Source organism: Lampris incognitus, chromosome 1, assembly GCF_029633865.1.
Source record: "Lampris incognitus isolate fLamInc1 chromosome 1, fLamInc1.hap2, whole genome shotgun sequence".
In the NCBI taxonomy this organism is placed as follows: Eukaryota; Metazoa; Chordata; class Actinopteri; order Lampriformes; family Lampridae; genus Lampris; species Lampris incognitus.
In genome coordinates, this window is record NC_079211.1 from 90,791,668 (window position 1) to 90,812,421 (window position 20,754).

The 20,754-nt window shown below is 48.8% G+C and overlaps 1 protein-coding gene across 1 annotated transcript in view; it reads right to left on the minus strand.

The window, feature by feature from the left end:
* Positions 1–2,678: 2,678 nt before the first annotated feature.
* LOC130119482 (dematin-like) overlaps positions 2,679–20,754 on the minus strand; it is a 490,665-nt gene continuing 472,589 nt past the window's right edge. Inside the window, exons 10-16 of the mRNA XM_056288001.1 lie at positions 7,849–7,945; positions 6,832–6,890; positions 6,615–6,657; positions 6,191–6,198; positions 6,039–6,104; positions 3,412–3,492; positions 2,679–3,215 (exon numbers count right to left, since the gene is read on the minus strand). Of these exons, the coding sequence (XP_056143976.1) occupies positions 3,102–3,215; positions 3,412–3,492; positions 6,039–6,104; positions 6,191–6,198; positions 6,615–6,657; positions 6,832–6,890; positions 7,849–7,945 (468 nt within the window). The 3' untranslated portion in view covers positions 2,679–3,101. The remainder of the gene's footprint in view (positions 3,216–3,411; positions 3,493–6,038; positions 6,105–6,190; positions 6,199–6,614; positions 6,658–6,831; positions 6,891–7,848; positions 7,946–20,754) is intronic.

Genomic DNA, 20,754 nt, shown 5'->3' on the forward strand with positions numbered 1-20,754 from the left:
ACCGTGGTTCTTCTCCACGGTCTGCTGATGCAACCCACCACAACAAACATGTGAAGTCACAAGTCAAACAGCTTACAGAATAATTCACTTGAAAAAGAGAAAACAATCTTAAATGAAAGCTACACAGCCCACACCATCACTCCAGCGTTAAACTTCATCTTTCTTTTTCTTCTTCCAGGTCTTCATTCCCTACTTTTCTGTTCCAGTCACACGTTCTCACGGATCTACAAGGCATGTGGCGGAGACGGTGGCGTGGGGCATGCAGGGTATAACCAGTCAGAGCTTCCCGGGTACATTCATAGATGCTCTTCTAAGGAGAGCACACACGCACATCGAGTTTCTAGCCTTTTCTCGAATTCCCCAACTCCCAACAGCAACTGCCGGTTCAGCCCCGGTCCCCTCCACAGCTTCTACCAATGCACACAACACCTTTTAACTGTGCTCCATGGCGTCTGTCAGCAGATCAAACCAACCATCAAGTCCTTTGTAGAGAGGCTGTGTTGTGGTCTTTCAACAGGGGGCGCTGCTCTTCAGGTTAGCCATGCTGACGCTGGTGTCGGTTTGGGTTAAAGGTGAAAAATGATTAAATCTGATTAGTCAAATAAAAGTCATGAACTGAAGTTACTTGTAGAATCCTACAGATGTGTGAAACTATATCCACTTCGTCCAAGGACTTCGTCTGTGGAGCGAGCATGGCCTTGTTTCACTTGCGGTTCTCAGTCATCTCACAGGATCAGCTGATCAGCACAGTTTAACTTTTCATTTCAGAACAAAACGTGTTGAACAGGATGAAATGAATGTGACATTCATCATATGCCACTGAGCCGGAGAGCTGATGGTGGTGTTGACGGTGGATAGCAATACTGGCTACACATGATGGACTTTACTCAGTCACTGATATGCTGCAGTTTTTCTTTATGTCTTGTCCTCAAGGACAGCCCATCGAGTAGACTTCCATAGAAACGAGGACGTCTCCAGACATCTCCTATGACTCCAAGGTCCACTCGTGTTCTTGGTCAGAGTCTCGGACCAATGCTGTCGTCCATCCGTCTGTCGGTCTCCTTCACAAAATCCTTCTCTGGTCTCATTCTATCTCACCATTGATCATCATCACCACCATTCATCATCATCACCACCATTCACCACCATTCATCATCATCACCACCATTCATCATCATCACCACCACTCATCATCATCACCACCATTCATCATCATCACCACCATTCACCACCATTCATCGTCATCACCACCATTCATCATCATCATCACCGCCACTCATCATCATCACCACCATTCATCATCCCGGTTTGTGTTTGGTTTCGTTCACAACTTTTCTCTGTTCAGGTTAAAAAATAGCTGCACATGTGTGGTCTCTCAGAAACGGCGTTTGATTCTGATTCTCAGTTTGATCTGACATGTCCCCATGTCATCTCCTCTCTACAAATAAGATATGGAACAGTGTCATCCGTAACGTCCCCATGGTAACGTGGACAACATCCTGAAGTTACCTAGCAACCATGAAGCTGGGCTGCCTAGCCAATATGGCTGAAACCTGTGCAGTGCGCCAGCTGCTAAACTTCTGCACAGTGTGTGTGTGTGTGTGTGTGTGTGTGTGTGTGTGTGTGTGTGTGTGTGTGTGTGTGTGTGTGTCTTTCTGGACTAGGTAGAAACAAGGCAGTGGCCAGTGCGGGACTAGGAGGAAGGAGGCAGAAGACTGGCATCACAGCAGGAGCTGGGGAAGGACTCTCCTGGTGGCATCCTCACCGGGGGAAGGAAGCAGAGCGCTAACTCGGCAGCTACATCTGGTATGCTAGCAGTAGTCATGCTGTCACACACGTTCAAAAACATTAACTTTCAGCCTTCCAGGTTCATGACCTGTCGATTCTGAATACCAGACGGTTTTGGTAACATGTGCTGAACGTCAAGTATTTTTCTGAATCGTTGAGCAGGTTAGCATCATAAATCAGAACAGCAGTTAGTGTGGTAAATTTAGCACCCGACACACCGAGCGTAATGAAAACGTCCCCTCCTATTTCTCCCTCCTAAGTGCTGGGAGAAGAAATGGCTCTTGTTGTGACATCATTGCTGGCTAAGCCAATAGGAATGCTCCGTTCTAATCTCAAAGTTCAAACAGCGGACAGGCATCCTCCTCTGTCCATCCATCATGATGGATGAAGATATATCAATAAGCAGAAATCTGAATTCACAGCAGTAGGAATGTTTGGAGAATGCTGGAGGGTAGCCAATGAAAAATAAAATACCCACTTCTTGTCATACTTTTTTAAACCTGGTGTCCAACAGGTGTCAACAGTTTCTGTCCTTCGAGCAAAGCATCATAGAATATTTCCGTCGTGCCATAGCGCACCAGAAACAGACCCAACACCTACTCTGGGTCACAGCCCACCGCCCAAGAAGCCAGACTGTTGACACAGCCCTCGTCACAGTGTCTCCATGAAAACACGTTGTGAACATGGACATGGTTGGATTCGCAGGGGTTCGCTCAAAACTTTCATCCACGCAGAATTACAAGAGTCCAACAGCAGGATAAATCTCAAGATCTTGAGTGGAAAAATGGCAAGCAAACACAAAGGCTCGATATGAGATGAGATTACATGACTGATCCAAGACCAGCGGAATATGTCTTCTCTTCTAAACGTCTCTCGGGACGAGAGCTTCACCTGTATCATCAGCATAATACATAAAGACCACCCGGCAAACTTGAGTCTTGCTGTGTGTTAATGGTACCAGTTGGAGGAGATAACTGGAGGCCGTCTTGGGCTGAAGTTTCTGTGCGCTTACAGTGAAACGCTGCCTAGCAAATGGGTAATATAGGAGAGTTAAAGCCTGTGATAGAGAAGTGACGTCTGGAAACGTCCATCATAATATTCAGAGTTAAGCTCATTTTACTATTGGTTGTTATTGATAGGATTGACATCTGTAAGCCTCTGACATGATTATTAGAAATAATTATATCGATAATGATGCCATTCGTTTGTCCCCTTGTGACGTCTCTGTGCCTGATTGGCAGTTCATGGCTCAGGCTCTGCCCCTGTGATGATCTGGGCAGAGCTGGGGATTGTGGCAGATATAGTCCATCGGGTCAGAAGAGTGACACCCTCTTCTTCAGGTCGTTCCTCTTCCACAGAGAGAGGCAGTCGAACTCATCGATGGACATACCAAACAACCCGAAGAAGTCCTCAGGAGAGAGATGTCTCTGGAGGGGAGAGAGAGAGAGAGAGAGAGAGAGAGAGAGAGAGAGAGAGAGAGAGAGAGAGAGAGAGAGAGAGAGAGAGAGAGAGAGAGAGTTACAGTTGTGGGAGATGAAAGAGAGAACATCTAGAATCCTCTACAGACAAGAACTGAGTCATGGGTTAACTTGTCCTGACCTAGTTTACACCGAAACCTGTTACCTCCAGTCTGGTCCGGTCCACCCCTGGGGGCAGTTTACTCCTTCCTGTGTGAGTTACCACTAGCATCTCATAGGCGTAGATCTACAAAGGCAGTCAGTCAGTCAATCAGTCAATCAATCAATCAATCAATCAATCAATCAATCAATCAATCAATCAGTTGTAATTAAAAAGACAAGAGTCAGAGTAATATTGTTATATAAATTCACACCAGTTTATACTAAAACTAAACTTCACGATGCCATGTGGCCCAAACCCCCACAGTGGTGTCATTAAAATGAGATACCAAACAGTGATGTCATTAAGGTGGGACGTCACAGTGATGTCATTAAGCCGCAGTGATGTCATTAAGGGGGGGACATCACAGTGATGTCATTTGGGTGGGATGTCACAGTGATGTCATTAAGGTGGGATGTCACAGCAATGTCATTAAGGTGGGAAGTCACAGTGACGTCATTAAGGTGGGACGTCACAGTGATGTCATTAAGCTGCAGTGATGTCATTAAGGGGGGACGTCACAGTGATGTCATTTAGGTGGGATGTCACGGTGATGTCATTAAGTCAGTGATGTCATTAAGGTGGGAAGTCACAGTGATGTCATTAAGGTGGGAAGTCACAGTGATGTCATTAAGGTGGGACGTCACAGTGATGTCATTTGGGTGGGATGTCATAGTGATGTCATTAAGGTGGGATGTCACAGCGATGTCATTAAGGTGGGAAGTCACAGTGACGTCATTAAGGTGGGACGTCACAGTGATGTCATTAAGCTGCAGTGATGTCATTAAGGGGGGACGTCACAGTGATGTCATTAAGGTGGGAAGTCACAGTGATGTCATTAAGGTGGGATGTCATCGTGACGTCATTAAGATGGGACCCATTCTGTCAGACTAGCCTCGTCCATTTGAATATTCAGCAACAAATACCGCACCATGTTTCTTTAAGCTCTCCCCCTGTTTCCTCATGTGTCTTTCCACCGTGTTGCATCCTCACGTCCAGTGCCGCGCCTGAATGTGCTGCTCCCGCGTTTGGGGAAGGATGAACTGCACGTGCCCATTCGCAACTAATGAACGTGAGCGTTGTTCCCTCCGCGCGCTGTTTTACAGCAGCCAGCAGGGCAGCGCGCGGGACGGCTGAACCCGGCTCATGTGGATGTTTGAAGGAACACGTTGGCGTTTCTTGGTTTTGGAAGGGATCAGTGTCATGTGTAGTAGTGCACAGCACTTCCTGTCGCGGGGGAAGTGGACAGCGGCAGCGCTTCGGGGAGCAGCAGCAGCAGCAGCTCGTTTAAAAAAAAACAAGAGACACCTGAACTTGTGTTCATTTTTGGGGGCTGCGACCTTTGTTCAAAACTGAAAACTAGTTCCCTTCCGTCTGTGAGCCGAACTCTGAAGTGTAAAGTTGCACACCACGGCTCATCCGAGGGTGGCGTGGCCCGTCAGGAGGAGGTCGTGGTCAGGCCCATCGACAGAAATATTCTTCCATGGCAAAGCCTCCTTGCACCTCAGCAGCAAAAAGGTCATTAAAGGGACCCAAACAAGACGGGGCACAGTGGGAGGGGATTTCATCTCAGCTCTGCTTTGCTTTTGTTGCCGTCTCACCTCGTTTGAGAAGTCGCCCACTGTGGTATTGTATGTTTATTAAAAACATCTGACCACCATTTGTTCAGAGCTCCAATAAACCCAATGAAGCGTTTGAGTTTCCGCAAGGAGTTTTTGTTTTTTTGTTGGCTTCATCAGAACGCGACCTCCAGCGCGCGCTCTGGGGCGGTCTGCAGCGGAGTGTGAAATGGCCGGGATGAGAGTCAGCACCTCCAGGTCTGAGGCCATGGTCCTCTACCGGAATATGGTGGATTGCTCCCTCCAGGTTGGGATGAGCTGTTGCCTCAAGTGAAGGAGTTCAAGTATCTCAGGGTCTTGTTCATAAGTGAGGGTAGGATGGAGCGGGAGACTGACAGGTGGATTGGTGCAGCATCAGCAGTAGTGTGGATGTTGTATCAGACCGTTGTGGTGAAGAGGGAGCTTAGCCGGGAGGCAAAGCTCCCAATTTACCAGTCAGTCTTGGTCCCAACCCTCACCTATGGTCATGAGCTTTGGGTCGTGACCAAAAGGGCAAGATCGTGGATACAAGCGGCTGAAACGAGTTTCCTCCATAAGGTGTCTGGGCTCAGCCTTAGAGATAGGGTGAGGAGCTCAGACATCCGGAGGATCAAAACCAAAAGGAGCCAGTTGAGGTGGTTCGGGCATCTGATCAGGATGCCTCCTGGGCGCCCTCCTTTGGAGGTTTACCGGGCACGGCCAATTTGGAGGAGAGCCCGGGGTAGACCCAGAACTTGCTGGAGGGACTACATGTCCAACCTGGCCTGGGAACGCCGTGGGATCCCCCAGGAGGAGCTGGAGGGCGTTGCGGGGGAGAGGGAGGTCTGGAGTGCCCTACTTAGCTTGCTGCCACCGCCACCCCACCCCGGAGAAGCGGCTGAAGATGAATGAATGATTTTTTTGTTTTTTTTTGTTTTGATAAAGGTCAAGTTTTTGTCAACAAAATGAACTGCTCTCTGACCTTTGACCTCCCTGCTATTGTGTTTGTAGTTCTGCTGACCTGGGAAGTGAAGTTTATGACAGGCTTTTCGCTACCTTCTGTTCCAGCACACTGGGCAGGGAGCAGCCTCTGTCGATCCGGTTGCGCTCCGACTCGCCGTTCTGCAGCACACACAGCACATTCAGACCAAGCCTCTGCAAACAGCTGCTGCGCAACCACGTGACCACGTTAATGCTGCACACCTTACCTGAAGCCCTGCGGAGAGGGGGTGTGGTCAGAGAGACGGAGACAGAGAGACAGAGAGAGAGAGACAGAGAGAGAGAGACACACACAGAGAGCGAGAGACAGACAGAGAGAGACAGACAGAGAGAGAGAGAGACAGACAGAGAGAGACAGAGACAGAGAGAGAGAGAGAGACAGAGACAGAGAGAGTCAGAGACAGACAGAGAGAGAGACAGAGAGAGTCAGAGACAGACAGAGAGAGAGAGAGACAGACAGACAGAGAGAGAGAGAGACAGAGAGAGACAGAGAAAGATAGACAGAGAGAGAGAGAAACAGAGACAGAGAGAGAGAGACAGAGAGACAGAGAGAGAGAGAGTCACAGTTACACTACCATCCATCCCAGTGAAACCAGGTGTTCTGCAGAATTCTCTGGACACTTGGACTCATACCTGTGGTTCCTTTATCAGAAGAGCTGAACTCTGCAGACTGGAGCTGAGGTCACACACACACACACACACACACACACACACACACACACACACACACACACACACACACACACACACACACACACACACACACACACACACACACTGAGTGTCACAGTACCATGGTACCATGGTGGAGTGTGTGTGTGTTGGAAGTGTACTTGACACATATCCTTACCCGACTCAGGCCCGTCCTGGAGCATGCTGGGAAATAAACAGACTTGGAGGCGCTGGGACCTGTGGAGGACAACAAACCAAGAATATGACCTATACACACAACTACCCACAACAACTATACACAACAACTATACACACAACTACACACAACAACTATACACACAACAACTATACACACAACTACACACAACAACTATACACACAACTACACACAACTACACGCACAACTACACACAACGACTACACACAACTACACGCAACAACTACACACAACTACACACACAACTACACACAACAACTACACACAACAACTATACACACAACAACTATACACAACAACTATACACAAAACTACACACAACAACTACACACAACAACTACACACATATACAGAAAGACTCAACACAATCATATGAAGTTTGTTTGCTGATTCTGCATTCTGTTGTGTAGTTTACACACAGTATGACCATATAGTACCCATATAGTACACACAGTATGACATATAGTACCCATATAGTACACAGTATGACATATAGTACCCATATAGTACACACAGTATGACCATATAGTACCCATATAGTACACACTGTATGACATATAGTACCCATATAGTACACACAGTATGACATATAGTACACATATAGTACACACAGTATGCCCATATAGTACATATATAGTACACACAGTATGACCATATAATACATATATAGTACACATATAGTACACAGTATGACCATATAGTACACATATAGTACACACAGTATGACATATAGTACATAAATAATACATACAGTATGACCATATAATACACATATAGTATACACAATTACGACCATATAATACACATAGTACACATATAGTACACACAGTATGACAATATATTACACATATAGTACATATATAGTACACACAGTATGACCATATATTAATCCTGTGCCACGTGCGTGCGTGTGTGTGTCTGCGTGTGCTTGTGTTTGCGTGTGTGTGTGCGTGCGTGTGTGTGGGTGTGTGTACGTACCATGAGGCGTGTCTGGTAGGGAGCGTGTTTTCCTCCTTAGAGGAGCAGTTTTCTCCAACTCCTCCTTCAGGATGATCTTTCCCAGGTTGGACTGGATCTGTAAAACACAACTCCACCCATTACTGCTGGGATGATACCAGAACCACCAGTCTGCTACTACTGGGATAGAACCAGTACCGCCAGTCTGCTACTACTGGGATAACACCAGAACCATCACTCTGATACTCCTGGGATAACACCAGTACCGCCAGTCTGCTACTACTGGGATAACACCAGAACCACCAGTCTGCTACTACTGGGATAACACCAGAACCACCAGTCTGCTACTGCTGGGAAATTACCAGTACCACCAGTCTGCTACTACTGGGATAATACCAGTACCGCCAGTCTGCTACTGCTGGGATAATACCAGTACCACCAGTCTGATACTGCTGGGATAATACCAGTACCGCCAGTCTGATACTACTGGGATAATACCAGTACCACCAGTCTGCTACTGCTGGGATAATACCAGTACCGCCAGTCTGCTACTCCTGGGATAACATCAGAACCAACAGTCTGATACTGCTGGGATAGTACCAGTACCACCAGTCTGCTACTACTGGGATAATACCAGTACCGCCAGTCTGCTACTCCTGGGATAATACCAGAACCACCAGTCTGATACTGCTGGGATAGTACCAGTACAACCAGTCTGCTAATACTGGGATAATACCAGAACCACCAGTCTGCTACTGCTGGGATAGCACCAGTACCACCAGTCTGCTACTACTGGGATAATACCAGAACCGCCCGTCTGCTACTACTGGGATAGTACCAGAACCGCCATTCTGCTACTACTGGGATAATACCAGTGCCGCCAGTCTGCTACTACTGGGATAATACCAGTACCACCAGTCCGATACTGCTGGGATAGTACCCGTACCACCACTCTGCTACTGCTGGGATAATACCAGTAGCGCCAGTCTGCTACTGCTGGGATAATACCAGTACCACCAGTCTGCTACTACTGGGATAATACAAGTACCGCCAGTCTGCTACTGCTGGGATAATACCAGTACCACCAGTCTGCTACGACTGGGATGTTACCAGAACCACCAGTCTGATACTACTGGGATAGTGCCAGTACCACCAGTCTGCTGCTACTGGGATAATACCAGAATCACCAGTCTGCTACTACTGGGATAATACCAGTACCGCCAGTCTGCTACTACTGGGATAATACCAGAACCACCAGTCTGATACTGCTAGGATAGTACCAGTACCACCAGTCTGCTACTGCTGGGATAATACCAGTACCGCCAGTCTACTACTGTTGGGATAATACCAGTACCACCAGTTTGCTACTACCGGGATAATACCAGAACCACCAGTCTGCTACTACTGGGATAATACAAGAACCACCAGTCTGATATTGCTGGGATAGTACCAGTACCACCAGTCTGCTACTACTGGGATAATACCAGTACCACCACTCTGATACTCCTGGAATAACACCAGTACCGCCAGTACTGGGATAACACCAGAACCATCAGTCTGCTACTACTGGGATAATACCAGTACCGCCAGTCTGCTACTCCTGGGATAATACCAGTACCACCAGTCTTACTGGGATAATACCATTACCAACAGTCTGCTACTACAGGGATAATACCAGTACCACCAGTCTGCTCCTGCTGGAATAATACCAGTACCGCCAGTCTGCTACTGCTGGGATAATACCAGTACCACCAGTCTGCTACTACTGGGATAATACCAGAACCACCAGTCTCATACTACTGGGATAGTACCAGTACCACCAGTCTGCTACTACGGGGATAATACCAGTACCACCAGTCTGCTACTACTAGGATAACACCAGAACCACCAGTCTGCTGCTACTGGGATAATACCAGTACCGCCAGTCTGCTACTATGGGGATAATACCAGAACCACCAGTCTGATACTGCTGGGATAGTACCAGTACAACCAGTCTGCTACTACTGGGATAATACCAGAACCACCAGTCTGCTACTGCTGGGATAGTACCAGTACCACCAGTCTGCTACTACTGGGATAATACCAGAACTGCCCGTCTGCTACTACTGGGATAGTACCAGAACCGCCATTCTGCTACTACTGGGATAATACCAGTGCCGCCAGTCTGATACTGCTGGGATAGTACCAGTACCACCAGTCTGCTACTGCTGGGATAATACCAGTACCGCCAATCTGCTACTGCTGGGATAATACCAGTACCACCAGTCTGCTACTACTGGGATAATACCAGTACCGCCAGTCTGCTACTGCTGGGATAATACCAGTACCCCGAGTCTGCTACTACGGGGATAATACCAGTACCACCAGTCTGCTACGACTGGCATAATACCAGAACCACCAGTCTGATACTGCTGGGATAGTACCAGTACCACCAGTCTGCTGCTACTGGGATAATACCAGAATCACCAGTCTGCTACTACTGGGATAATACCAGTACCGCCAGTCTGCTACTACTGGGATAATACCAGAACCACCAGTCTGATACTGCTAGGATAGTACCAGTACCACCAGTCTGCTACTGCTGGGATAATACCAGTACCGCCAGTCTACTACTGTTGGGATAATACCAGTACCACCAGTCTGCTACTACCGGGATAATACCAGAACCACCAGTCTGCTACTACTGGGATAATACAAGAACCACCAGTCTGATATGCTGGGATAGTAGAAGTACCACCAGTCTGCTACTACTGGGATAATACCAGTACCACCACTCTGATACTCCTGGGATAACAACAGTACCGCCAGTACTGGGATAACACCAGAACCACCAGTCTGCTACTACTGGGATAATACCAGTACCGCCAGTCTGCTACTCCTGGGATAATACCAGTACCACCAGTCTGATACTGCTGGGATAATATCAGAACCATCAGTCTGATACTGCTGGGATAGTACCAGTACCACGAGTCTGCTACTGCTGGGAAATTACCAGTACCACCAGTCTGCTACTCCTGGGATAATACCAGTACCGCCAGTCTGCTACTGCTGGGATAATACCAGTACCACCAGTCTGATGCTGCTGGGATAATACCAGTACCGCCAGTCTGATACTACTGGGATAATACCAGTACCACCAGTCTGCTACTGCTGGGATAATACCAGTACCGCCAGTCTGCTACTGCTGGGATAATACCAGTACCGCCAGTCTGCTACTGCTGGGATAATACCAGTACCACCAGTCTGATGCTGCTGGGATAATACCAGTACCGCCAGTCTGATACTACTGGGATAATACCAGTACCACCAGTCTGCTACTGCTGGGATAATACCAGTACCGCCAGTCTGCTACTCCTGGGATAATACCAGTACCACCAGTCTGCTACTACTGGGATAATATCAGAACCAACAGTCTGATACTGCTGGGATAGTACCAGTACCACCAGTCTGCTACTCCTGGGATAATACCAGTACCACCAGTCTGCTACTACTGGGATAATACCAGTACTGTTGTGCTTACACCGCCCCGAGCTGCCTCCCCGGCACGTTCAAGCCACTCCCCCAGCTCGGACGTGCCGGAAACATCCGAGCGCTTGGCTCGCGCTGAGGAGACGAGCGCTGCACTGCACCAGGTGTTTGCCATCATCCACACCTGTGGCAAGCAGGCAGCCTTCTACAAGAAGCCTCCCAGAACGTCTCTCAGTGCTTCGACGTACTGAACCCTGCGGTGAAGTTCTGATAAGCCCTCCAGCGTTCCTTGCTTTCTGTTTATTCCCCAGTGTCTTATCTTCGTGTCTCTGTTTCCTCCCAAGACTCTCCCTCCGCGATTCCCACGGCTCCCCGCGTCTCCCTCGTCCCAAGCGACCTTCTCGTTTCTCCCCGGACCTCTCCTGCGATCTCCCCCTTGTCCCTCTACCTGGACCCCTCCTTTCGGACTCGACTTCCCGGATCTCGGACCTGGACTTTCTCGGACAACCCCTCTTGGATCACGGACTGGACTTTCTCGCCAGGTGCACGCACATTTCTTCAACACCTCCTGGTCATTTACATACCGCACCACACATTGGCTAAAAACACTCACACATAGTTATACACGCAAACCACGGGACACCACACACAGTTTATTCACACATCCCACTAACAGAACGCCTTTTTTCACCATACATTTCCCTCCCACAATAAAACCCCCCTTTGTAGACTTAGAAGTCATCTCGTGTCTGTCTGTCTTGGGTTTCGCCACACGGGTCAGGTTCTGGTGCGCGAGCATAACAAGTACCGCCAGTCTGCTACTCCTGGGATAATACCAGTACCGCCAGTCTGCTACTCCTGGGATAATACCAGAACCACCAGTCTGCTACTACTGGGATAATACCAGAACCGCCCGTCTGCTACTACTGGGATAGCACCAGAGCCGCCATTCTGCTACAATACCAGTGCCGCCAGTCTGCTACTACTGGGATAATACCAGTACCGCCAGTCCGATACTGCTGGGATAGTACCCGTACCACCAGTCTGCTACTGCTGGGATAATACCAGTACCACCAGTCTGCTACTACTGGGATAATACCAGTACCGCCAGTCTGCTACTGCTGGGAGAATACCAGTACCACCAGTCTGCTACGACTGGGATAATACCAGAACCACCAGTCTGATGCTACCGGGATAATGCCAGTACCGCCAGTCTGCCACTACTGGGATAATACCAGAACCACCAGTCTGATACTGCTGGGATAATACCAGAACCAACAGTCTGATACTGCTGGGATAATACCAGAACCGCTCGTCTGCTACTACTGGGATAGCACCAGAACCGCCATTCTGCTACTACTGGGATAATACCAGTACCGCTAGTCCGATACTGCTGGGATAGTACCGGTACCACCAGTCTGCTACTACTGGGATAATACCAGTACCGCCAGTCCGCTACTGCTGGGATAATACCAGTACCGCCAGTCTGCTACTGCTGGGAGAATACCAGTACCACCAGTCTGATACTGCTGGGATAGTACCAGTACCACCAGTCTGCTGCTACCGGGATAATACCAGAACCACCAGTCTGCTACTACTGGGATAATACCAGAACCGCCCGTCTGCTACTACTGGGATAGCACCAGAACCGCCAGTCTGCTACTACTGGGATAATACCAGTACCGCCAGTCCGATACTGCTGGGATAGTACCCGTACCACCAGTCTGCTACTGCTGGGATAATACCAGTACCGCCAGTCTGCTACTGCTGGGATAATACCAGTACCGCCAGTCTGCTACTGCTGGGAGAATACCAGTACCACCAGTCTGCTACGACTGGGATAATACCAGAACCACCAGTCTGATACTGCTGGGATAGTACCAGTACCACCAGTCTGCTGCTACCGGGATAATACCAGAACCACTAGTCTGCTACTACTGGGATAATATCAGTACCGCCAGTCTGCTACTACTGGGATAATACCAGAACCACCAGTCTGATACTGCTAGGATAATACCAGTACCACCAGTCTGCTACTACCGGGATAATACCAGAACAACCAGTCTGCTACTACCGGGATAATACAAGAACCACCAGTCTGCTACTACTGGGATAATACCAGTACCGCCAGTCTGCTACTCCTGGGATAATACCAGTACCGCCAGTCTGATACTGCTGGGATAATACCAGTACCGCCAGTCTGATACTACTGGGATAATACCAGTACCGCCAGTCTGCTACTCCTGGGATAATACCAGTACCGCCAGTCTGCTACTACTGGGATAATATCAGAACCAACAGTCTGATACTGCTGGGATAATACCAGAACCGCTCGTCTGCTACTACTGGGATAGCACCAGAACCGCCATTCTGCTACTACTGGGATAATACCAGTACCGCTAGTCCGATACTGCTGGGATAGTACCCGTACCACCAGTCTGCTACTACTGGGATAATACCAGTACCGCCAGTCCGCTACTGCTGGGATAATATCAGTACCACCAGTCTGCTACTACTGGGATAATACCAGTACCGCCAGTCTGCTACTGCTGGGAGAATACCAGTACCACCAGTCTGATACTGCTGGGATAGTACCAGTACCACCAGTCTGCTGCTACCGGGATAATACCAGTACCGCCAGTCTGCTACTACTGGGATAATACCAGAACCTCCAGTCTGCTACTACCGGGATAATACCAGAACCACCAGTCTGATATTGCTGGGATAGTACCAGTACCACCAGTCTGCTACTACTGGGATAATACCAGTACCGCCAGTCTGATACTACTGGGATAATACCAGTACCACCACCACCAGTCTGATACTGCTGGGATAGTACCAGTACCACCAGTCTGCTACTCCTGGGATAATACCAGTACCGCCAGTCTGCTACTGCTGGGAGAATACCAGTACCGCCAGTCTGCTACGACTGGGATAATACCAGAACCACCAGTCTGCTACGACTGGGATAATACCAGAACCACCAGTCTGATGCTACCGGGATAATACAAGAACCACCAATTTGATGCTACCGGGATAATACCAGTACCGCCAGTCTGCTACTACTGGGATAATACCAGAACCACCAGTCTGATACTGCTAGGATAGTACCAGTACCACCAGTCTGCTACTGCTGGGATAATACCAGTACCCCGAGTCTGCTACGACGGGGATAATACCAGTACCACCAGTCTGCTACGACTGGGTTAATACCAGTACCACCAGTCTGCTACTACCGGGATAATATCAGAACCAACAGTCTGATACTGCTGGGATAGTACCAGTACCGCCAGTCTGCTACTCCTGGGATAATACCAGTACCACCAGTCTGCTACTACTGGGATAATACCAGAACCATCACTCTGCTACTGCTGGGAAATTACCAGTACCATCAGTCTGCTACTGCTGGGAAATTACCAGTACCACCAGTCTGCTACTACGGGGATAATACCAGTGCCGCCAGTCTGCTACTCCTGGGATAATACCAGTACCGCCAGTCTGATACTGCTGGGATAGTACCAGTACCACCAGTCTGCTACTACTGGGATAATACCAGTACCCCCAGTCTGCTACGACTGGGATAATACCAGTACCACCAGTCTGCTACTACCGGGATAATACCAGAACCACCAGTCTGATATGCTGGGATAGTACCAGTACCACCAGTCTGCTACTACTGGGATAATACCAGTACCACCAGTCTGCTACTCCTGGGATAACACCAGTACCGCCAGTACTCGGATAACACCAGAACCACCAGTCTGATATTGCTGGGATAGTACCAGTACCACCAGTCTGCTACTACTGGGATAATACCAGTACCACCACTCTGATAATCCTGGAATAACACCAGAACCACCAGTCTGATACTACTGGGATAATACAAGAACCACCAGTCTGATATTGCTGGGATAATACCAGTACCGCCAGTCTGATACTACTGGGATAATACCAGTACCACCACCACCAGTCTGCTACTACTGGGATAATATCAGAACCAACAGTCTGATACTGCTGGGATAGTACCAGTACCACCAGTCTGCTACTCCTGGGATAATACCAGTACCGCCAGTCTGCTACTGCTGGGAGAATACCAGTACCACCAGTCTGCTACGACTGGGATAATACCAGAACCACCAGTCTGATGCTACCGGGATAATACAAGAACCACCAATTTGATGCTACCGGGATAATACCAGTACCGCCAGTCTGCTACTACTGGGATAATACCAGAACCACCAGTCTGATACTGCTAGGATAGTACCAGTACCACCAGTCTGCTACTGCTGGGATAATACCAGTACCCGGAGTCTGCTACGACGGGGATAATACCAGTACCACCAGTCTGCTACGACTGGGTTAATACCAGTACCACCAGTCTGCTACTACCGGGATAATATCAGAACCAACAGTCTGATACTGCTGGGATAGTACCAGTACCGCCAGTCTGCTACTCCTGGGATAATACCAGTACCACCAGTCTGCTACTACTGGGATAATACCAGAACCATCACTCTGCTACTGCTGGGAAATTACCAGTACCATCAGTCTGCTACTGCTGGGAAATTACCAGTACCACCAGTCTGCTACTACGGGGATAATACCAGTGCCGCCAGTCTGCTACTACTGGGATAATACCAGTACCACCAGTCTGCTACTACTGGGATAATACCAGTACCGCCAGTCTGCTACTGCTGGGATAATACCAGTACCCCCAGTCTGCTACGACTGGGATAATACCAGTACCACCAGTCTGCTACTACCGGGATAATACCAGAACCACCAGTCTGATATGCTGGGATAGTACCAGTACCACCAGTCTGCTACTACTGGGATAATACCAGTACCACCAGTCTGCTACTCCTGGGATAACACCAGTACCGCCAGTACTCGGATAACACCAGAACCGCCAGTCTGCTACTCCTGGGATAATACCAGTACCACCAGTCTTCTACTACTGGGATAACACCAGAACCACCAGTCTGCTACTGCTGGGAAATTAACAGTACCACCAGTCTGCTACTGCTGGGATAATACCAGTACCACCAGTCTGCTACTGCTGGAATAATACCAGTACAGCCAGTCTGCTAATCCGGGGATAATACCAGTACCACCAGTCTGGTACTACTGGGATAATATCAGAACCAAAAGTCTGATACTGCTGGGATAGTACCAGTACCACCAGTCTGCTACTACTGGGATAATACCAGTACCCCGAGTCTGCTACGACGGGGATAATACCAGTACCACCAGTCTGCTACTACCGGGATAATATCAGAACCAACAGTCTGATACTGCTGGGATAGTACCAGTACCGCCAGTCTGCTACTCCTGGGATAATACCAGAACCATCACTCTGCTACTGCTGGGAAATTACCAGTACCACCAGTCTGCTACTGCTGGGAAATTACCAGTACCACCAGTCTGCTACGACTGGGATAACACCAGTACCCCCAGTCTGCTACGACTGGGATAATACCAGTACCCCCAGTCTGATACTGCTGGGATAATATCAGAACCACCAGTCTGATACTGCTGGGATAGTACCAGTTCAACCAGTCTGCTACTACTGGGAAATTACCAGTACCACCAGTCTGCTACTGCTGGGATAGCACCAGAACCGCCAGTCTGCTACTACTGGGATAATATCAGAACCAACAGTCTGATACTGCTGGGATAGTACCAGTACCACCAGTCTGCTGCTACCGGGATAATACCAGAACCACTAGTCTGCTACTACTGGGATAATATCAGTACCGCCAGTCTGCTACTACTGGGATAATACCAGAACCACCAGTCTGCTACTACCGGGATAATACAAGAACCACCAGTCTGATATGCTGGGATAGTACCAGTACCACCAGTCTGCTACTACTGGGATAATACCAGTACCGCCAGTCTGCTACTCCTGGGATAATACCAGTACCGCCAGTCTGATACTGCTGGGATAATACCAGTACCGCCAGTCTGATACTGCTGGGATAATACCAGTACCGCCAGTCTGATACTACTGGGATAATACCAGTAACGCCAGTCTGCTACTCCTGGGATAATACCAGTACCACCAGTCTGCTACTACTGGGATAATATCAGAACCAACAGTCTGATACTGCTGGGATAGTACCTGTACCACCAGTCTGCCAATACTGGGATAATACCAGTACCGCCAGTCTGCTACTCCTGGGATAATACCAGAAACACCAGTCTGCTACTGCTGGGATAGCACCAGTACCACCAGTCTGCTACTACTGGGATAATACCAGAACCGCTCGTCTGCTACTACTGGGATAGCACCAGAACCGCCATTCTGCTACAACTGGGATAATACCAGTACCGCTAGTCCGATACTGCTGGGATAGTACCCGTACCACCAGTCTGCTACTACTGGGATAATACCAGTACCGCCAGTCTGCTACTCCTGGGATAATACCAGTATCACCAGTCTGCTACTACTGGGATAATACCAGAACCACCAGTCTGATACTACTGGGATAATACCAGAAACACCAGTCTGCTACTGCTGGGATAGCACCAGTACCACCAGTCTGCTACTACTGGGATAGCACCAGAACCGCCATTTTGCTACTACTGGGATAATACCGGTGCCACCAGTCTGCTACTACTGGGATAATATCAGTACCGCCAGTCCGCTACTGCTGGGATAATATCAGTACCACCAGTCTGCTACTACTGGGATAATACCAGTACCGCCAGTCTGCTACTGCTGGGAGAATACCAGTACCACCAGTCTGATACTGCTGGGATAGTACCAGTACCACCAGTCTGCTGCTACCGGGATAATACCAGAACCACTAGTCTGCTACTACTGGGATAATACCAGTACCGCCAGTCTGCTACTACTGGGATAATACCAGAACCACCAGTCTGATACTGCTAGGATAGTACCAGTACCACCAGTCTGCTACTGCTGGGATAATACCAGTACCACCAGTCTGCTACTGCTGGGATAATACCAGTACCACCAGTCTGCTACTACCGGGATAATACCAGAACCACCAGTCTGATATTGCTGGGATAGTACCAGTACCACCAGTCTGCTATTACTGGGATAATACCAGTACCACCACTCTGATACTACTGGGATAACACCAGAACCACCAGTCCGCTACTACCGGGATAATACCAGAACCACCAGTCTGCTACTACCGGGATAATACAAGAACCACCAGTCTGATATGCTGGGATAGTACCAGTACCACCAGTCTGCTACTACTGGGATAATACCAGTACCGCCAGTCTGCTACTCCTGGGATAATACCAGTACCGCCAGTCTGATACTGCTGGGATAATACCAGTACCGCCAGTCTGATACTACTGGGATAATACCAGTACCGCCAGTCTGCTACTACTGGGATAATATCAGAACCAACAGTCTGATACTGCTGGGATAGTACCTGTACCACCAGTCTGCCACTACTGGGATAATACCAGTACCGCCAGTCTGCTACTCCTGGGATAATACCAGTACCGCCAGTCTGATACTGCTGGGATAATACCAGTACCGCCAGTCTGCTACTACTGGGATAGCACCAGAACCGCCATTCTGCTACTACTGGGATAATACCAGTACCGCTAGTCCGATACTGCTGGGATAGTACCCGTACCACCAGTCTGCTACTACTGGGATAATACCAGTACCGCCAGTCTGCTACTCCTGGGATAATACCAGTACCACCAGTCTGATGCTACCGGGATAATACCAGTACCGCCAGTCTGCCACTACTGGGATAATACCAGAACCACCAGTCTGATACTGCTAGGATAGTACCAGTACCACCAGTCTGCTACTGCTGGGATAATACCAGTACCCCGAGTCTGCTACGACGGGGATAATACCAGTACCACCAGTCTGCTACTACCGGGATAATATCAGAACCAACAGTCTGATACTGCTGGGATAGTACCAGTACCGCCAGTCTGCTACTCCTGGGATAATACCAGAACCATCACTCTGCTACTGCTGGGAAATTACCAGTACCACCAGTCTGCTACTGCTGGGAAATTACCAGTACCACCAGTCTGCTACGACTGGGATAACACCAGTACCCCCAGTCTGCTACGACTGGGATAATACCAGTACCCCCAGTCTGATACTGCTGGGATAATATCAGAACCACCAGTCTGATACTGCTGGGATAGTACCAGTTCAACCAGTCTGCTACTACTGGGAAATTACCAGTACCACCAGTCTGCTACTGCTGGGATAGCACCAGAACCGCCAGTCTGCTACTACTGGGATAATATCAGAACCAACAGTCTGATACTGCTGGGATAGTACCAGTACCACCAGTCTGCTGCTACCGGGATAATACCAGAACCACTAGTCTGCTACTACTGGGATAATATCAGTACCGCCAGTCTGCTACTACTGGGATAATACCAGAACCACCAGTCTGCTACTACCGGGATAATACAAGAACCACCAGTCTGATATGCTGGGATAGTACCAGTACCACCAGTCTGCTACTACTGGGATAATACCAGTACCGCCAGTCTGCTACTCCTGGGATAATACCAGTACCGCCAGTCTGATACTGCTGGGATAATACCAGTACCGCCAGTCTGATACTGCTGGGATAATACCAGTACCGCCAGTCTGATACTACTGGGATAATACCAGTAACGCCAGTCTGCTACTCCTGGGATAATACCAGTACCACCAGTCTGCTACTACTGGGATAATATCAGAACCAACAGTCTGATACTGCTGGGATAGTACCTGTACCACCAGTCTGCCAATACTGGGATAATACCAGTACCGCCAGTCTGCTACTCCTGGGATAATACCAGAAACACCAGTCTGCTACTGCTGGGATAGCACCAGTACCACCAGTCTGCTACTACTGGGATAATACCAGAACCGCTCGTCTGCTACTACTGGGATAGCACCAGAACCGCCATTCTGCTACTACTGGGATAATACCAGTACCGCTAGTCCGATACTGCTGGGATAGTACCCGTACCACCAGTCTGCTACTACTGGGATAATACCAGTACCGCCAGTCTGCTACTCCTGGGATAATACCAGTACCACCAGTCTGCTACTACTGGGATAATACCAGAACCACCAGTCTGATACTGCTGGGATAGTACCAGTACAACCAATCTGCTACTACTGGGATAATACCAGAAACACCAGTCTGCTACTGCTGGGATAGCACCAGTACCACCAGTCTGCTACTACTGGGATAGCACCAGAACCGCCATTTTGCTACTACTGGGATAATACCGGTGCCACCAGTCTGCTACTACTGGGATAATATCAGTACCGCCAGTCCGCTACTGCTGGGATAATATCAGTACCACCAGTCTGCTACTACTGGGATAATACCAGTACCGCCAGTCTGCTACTGCTGGGAGAATACCAGTACCACCAGTCTGATACTGCTGGGATAGTACCAGTACCACCAGTCTGCTGCTACCGGGATAATACCAGAA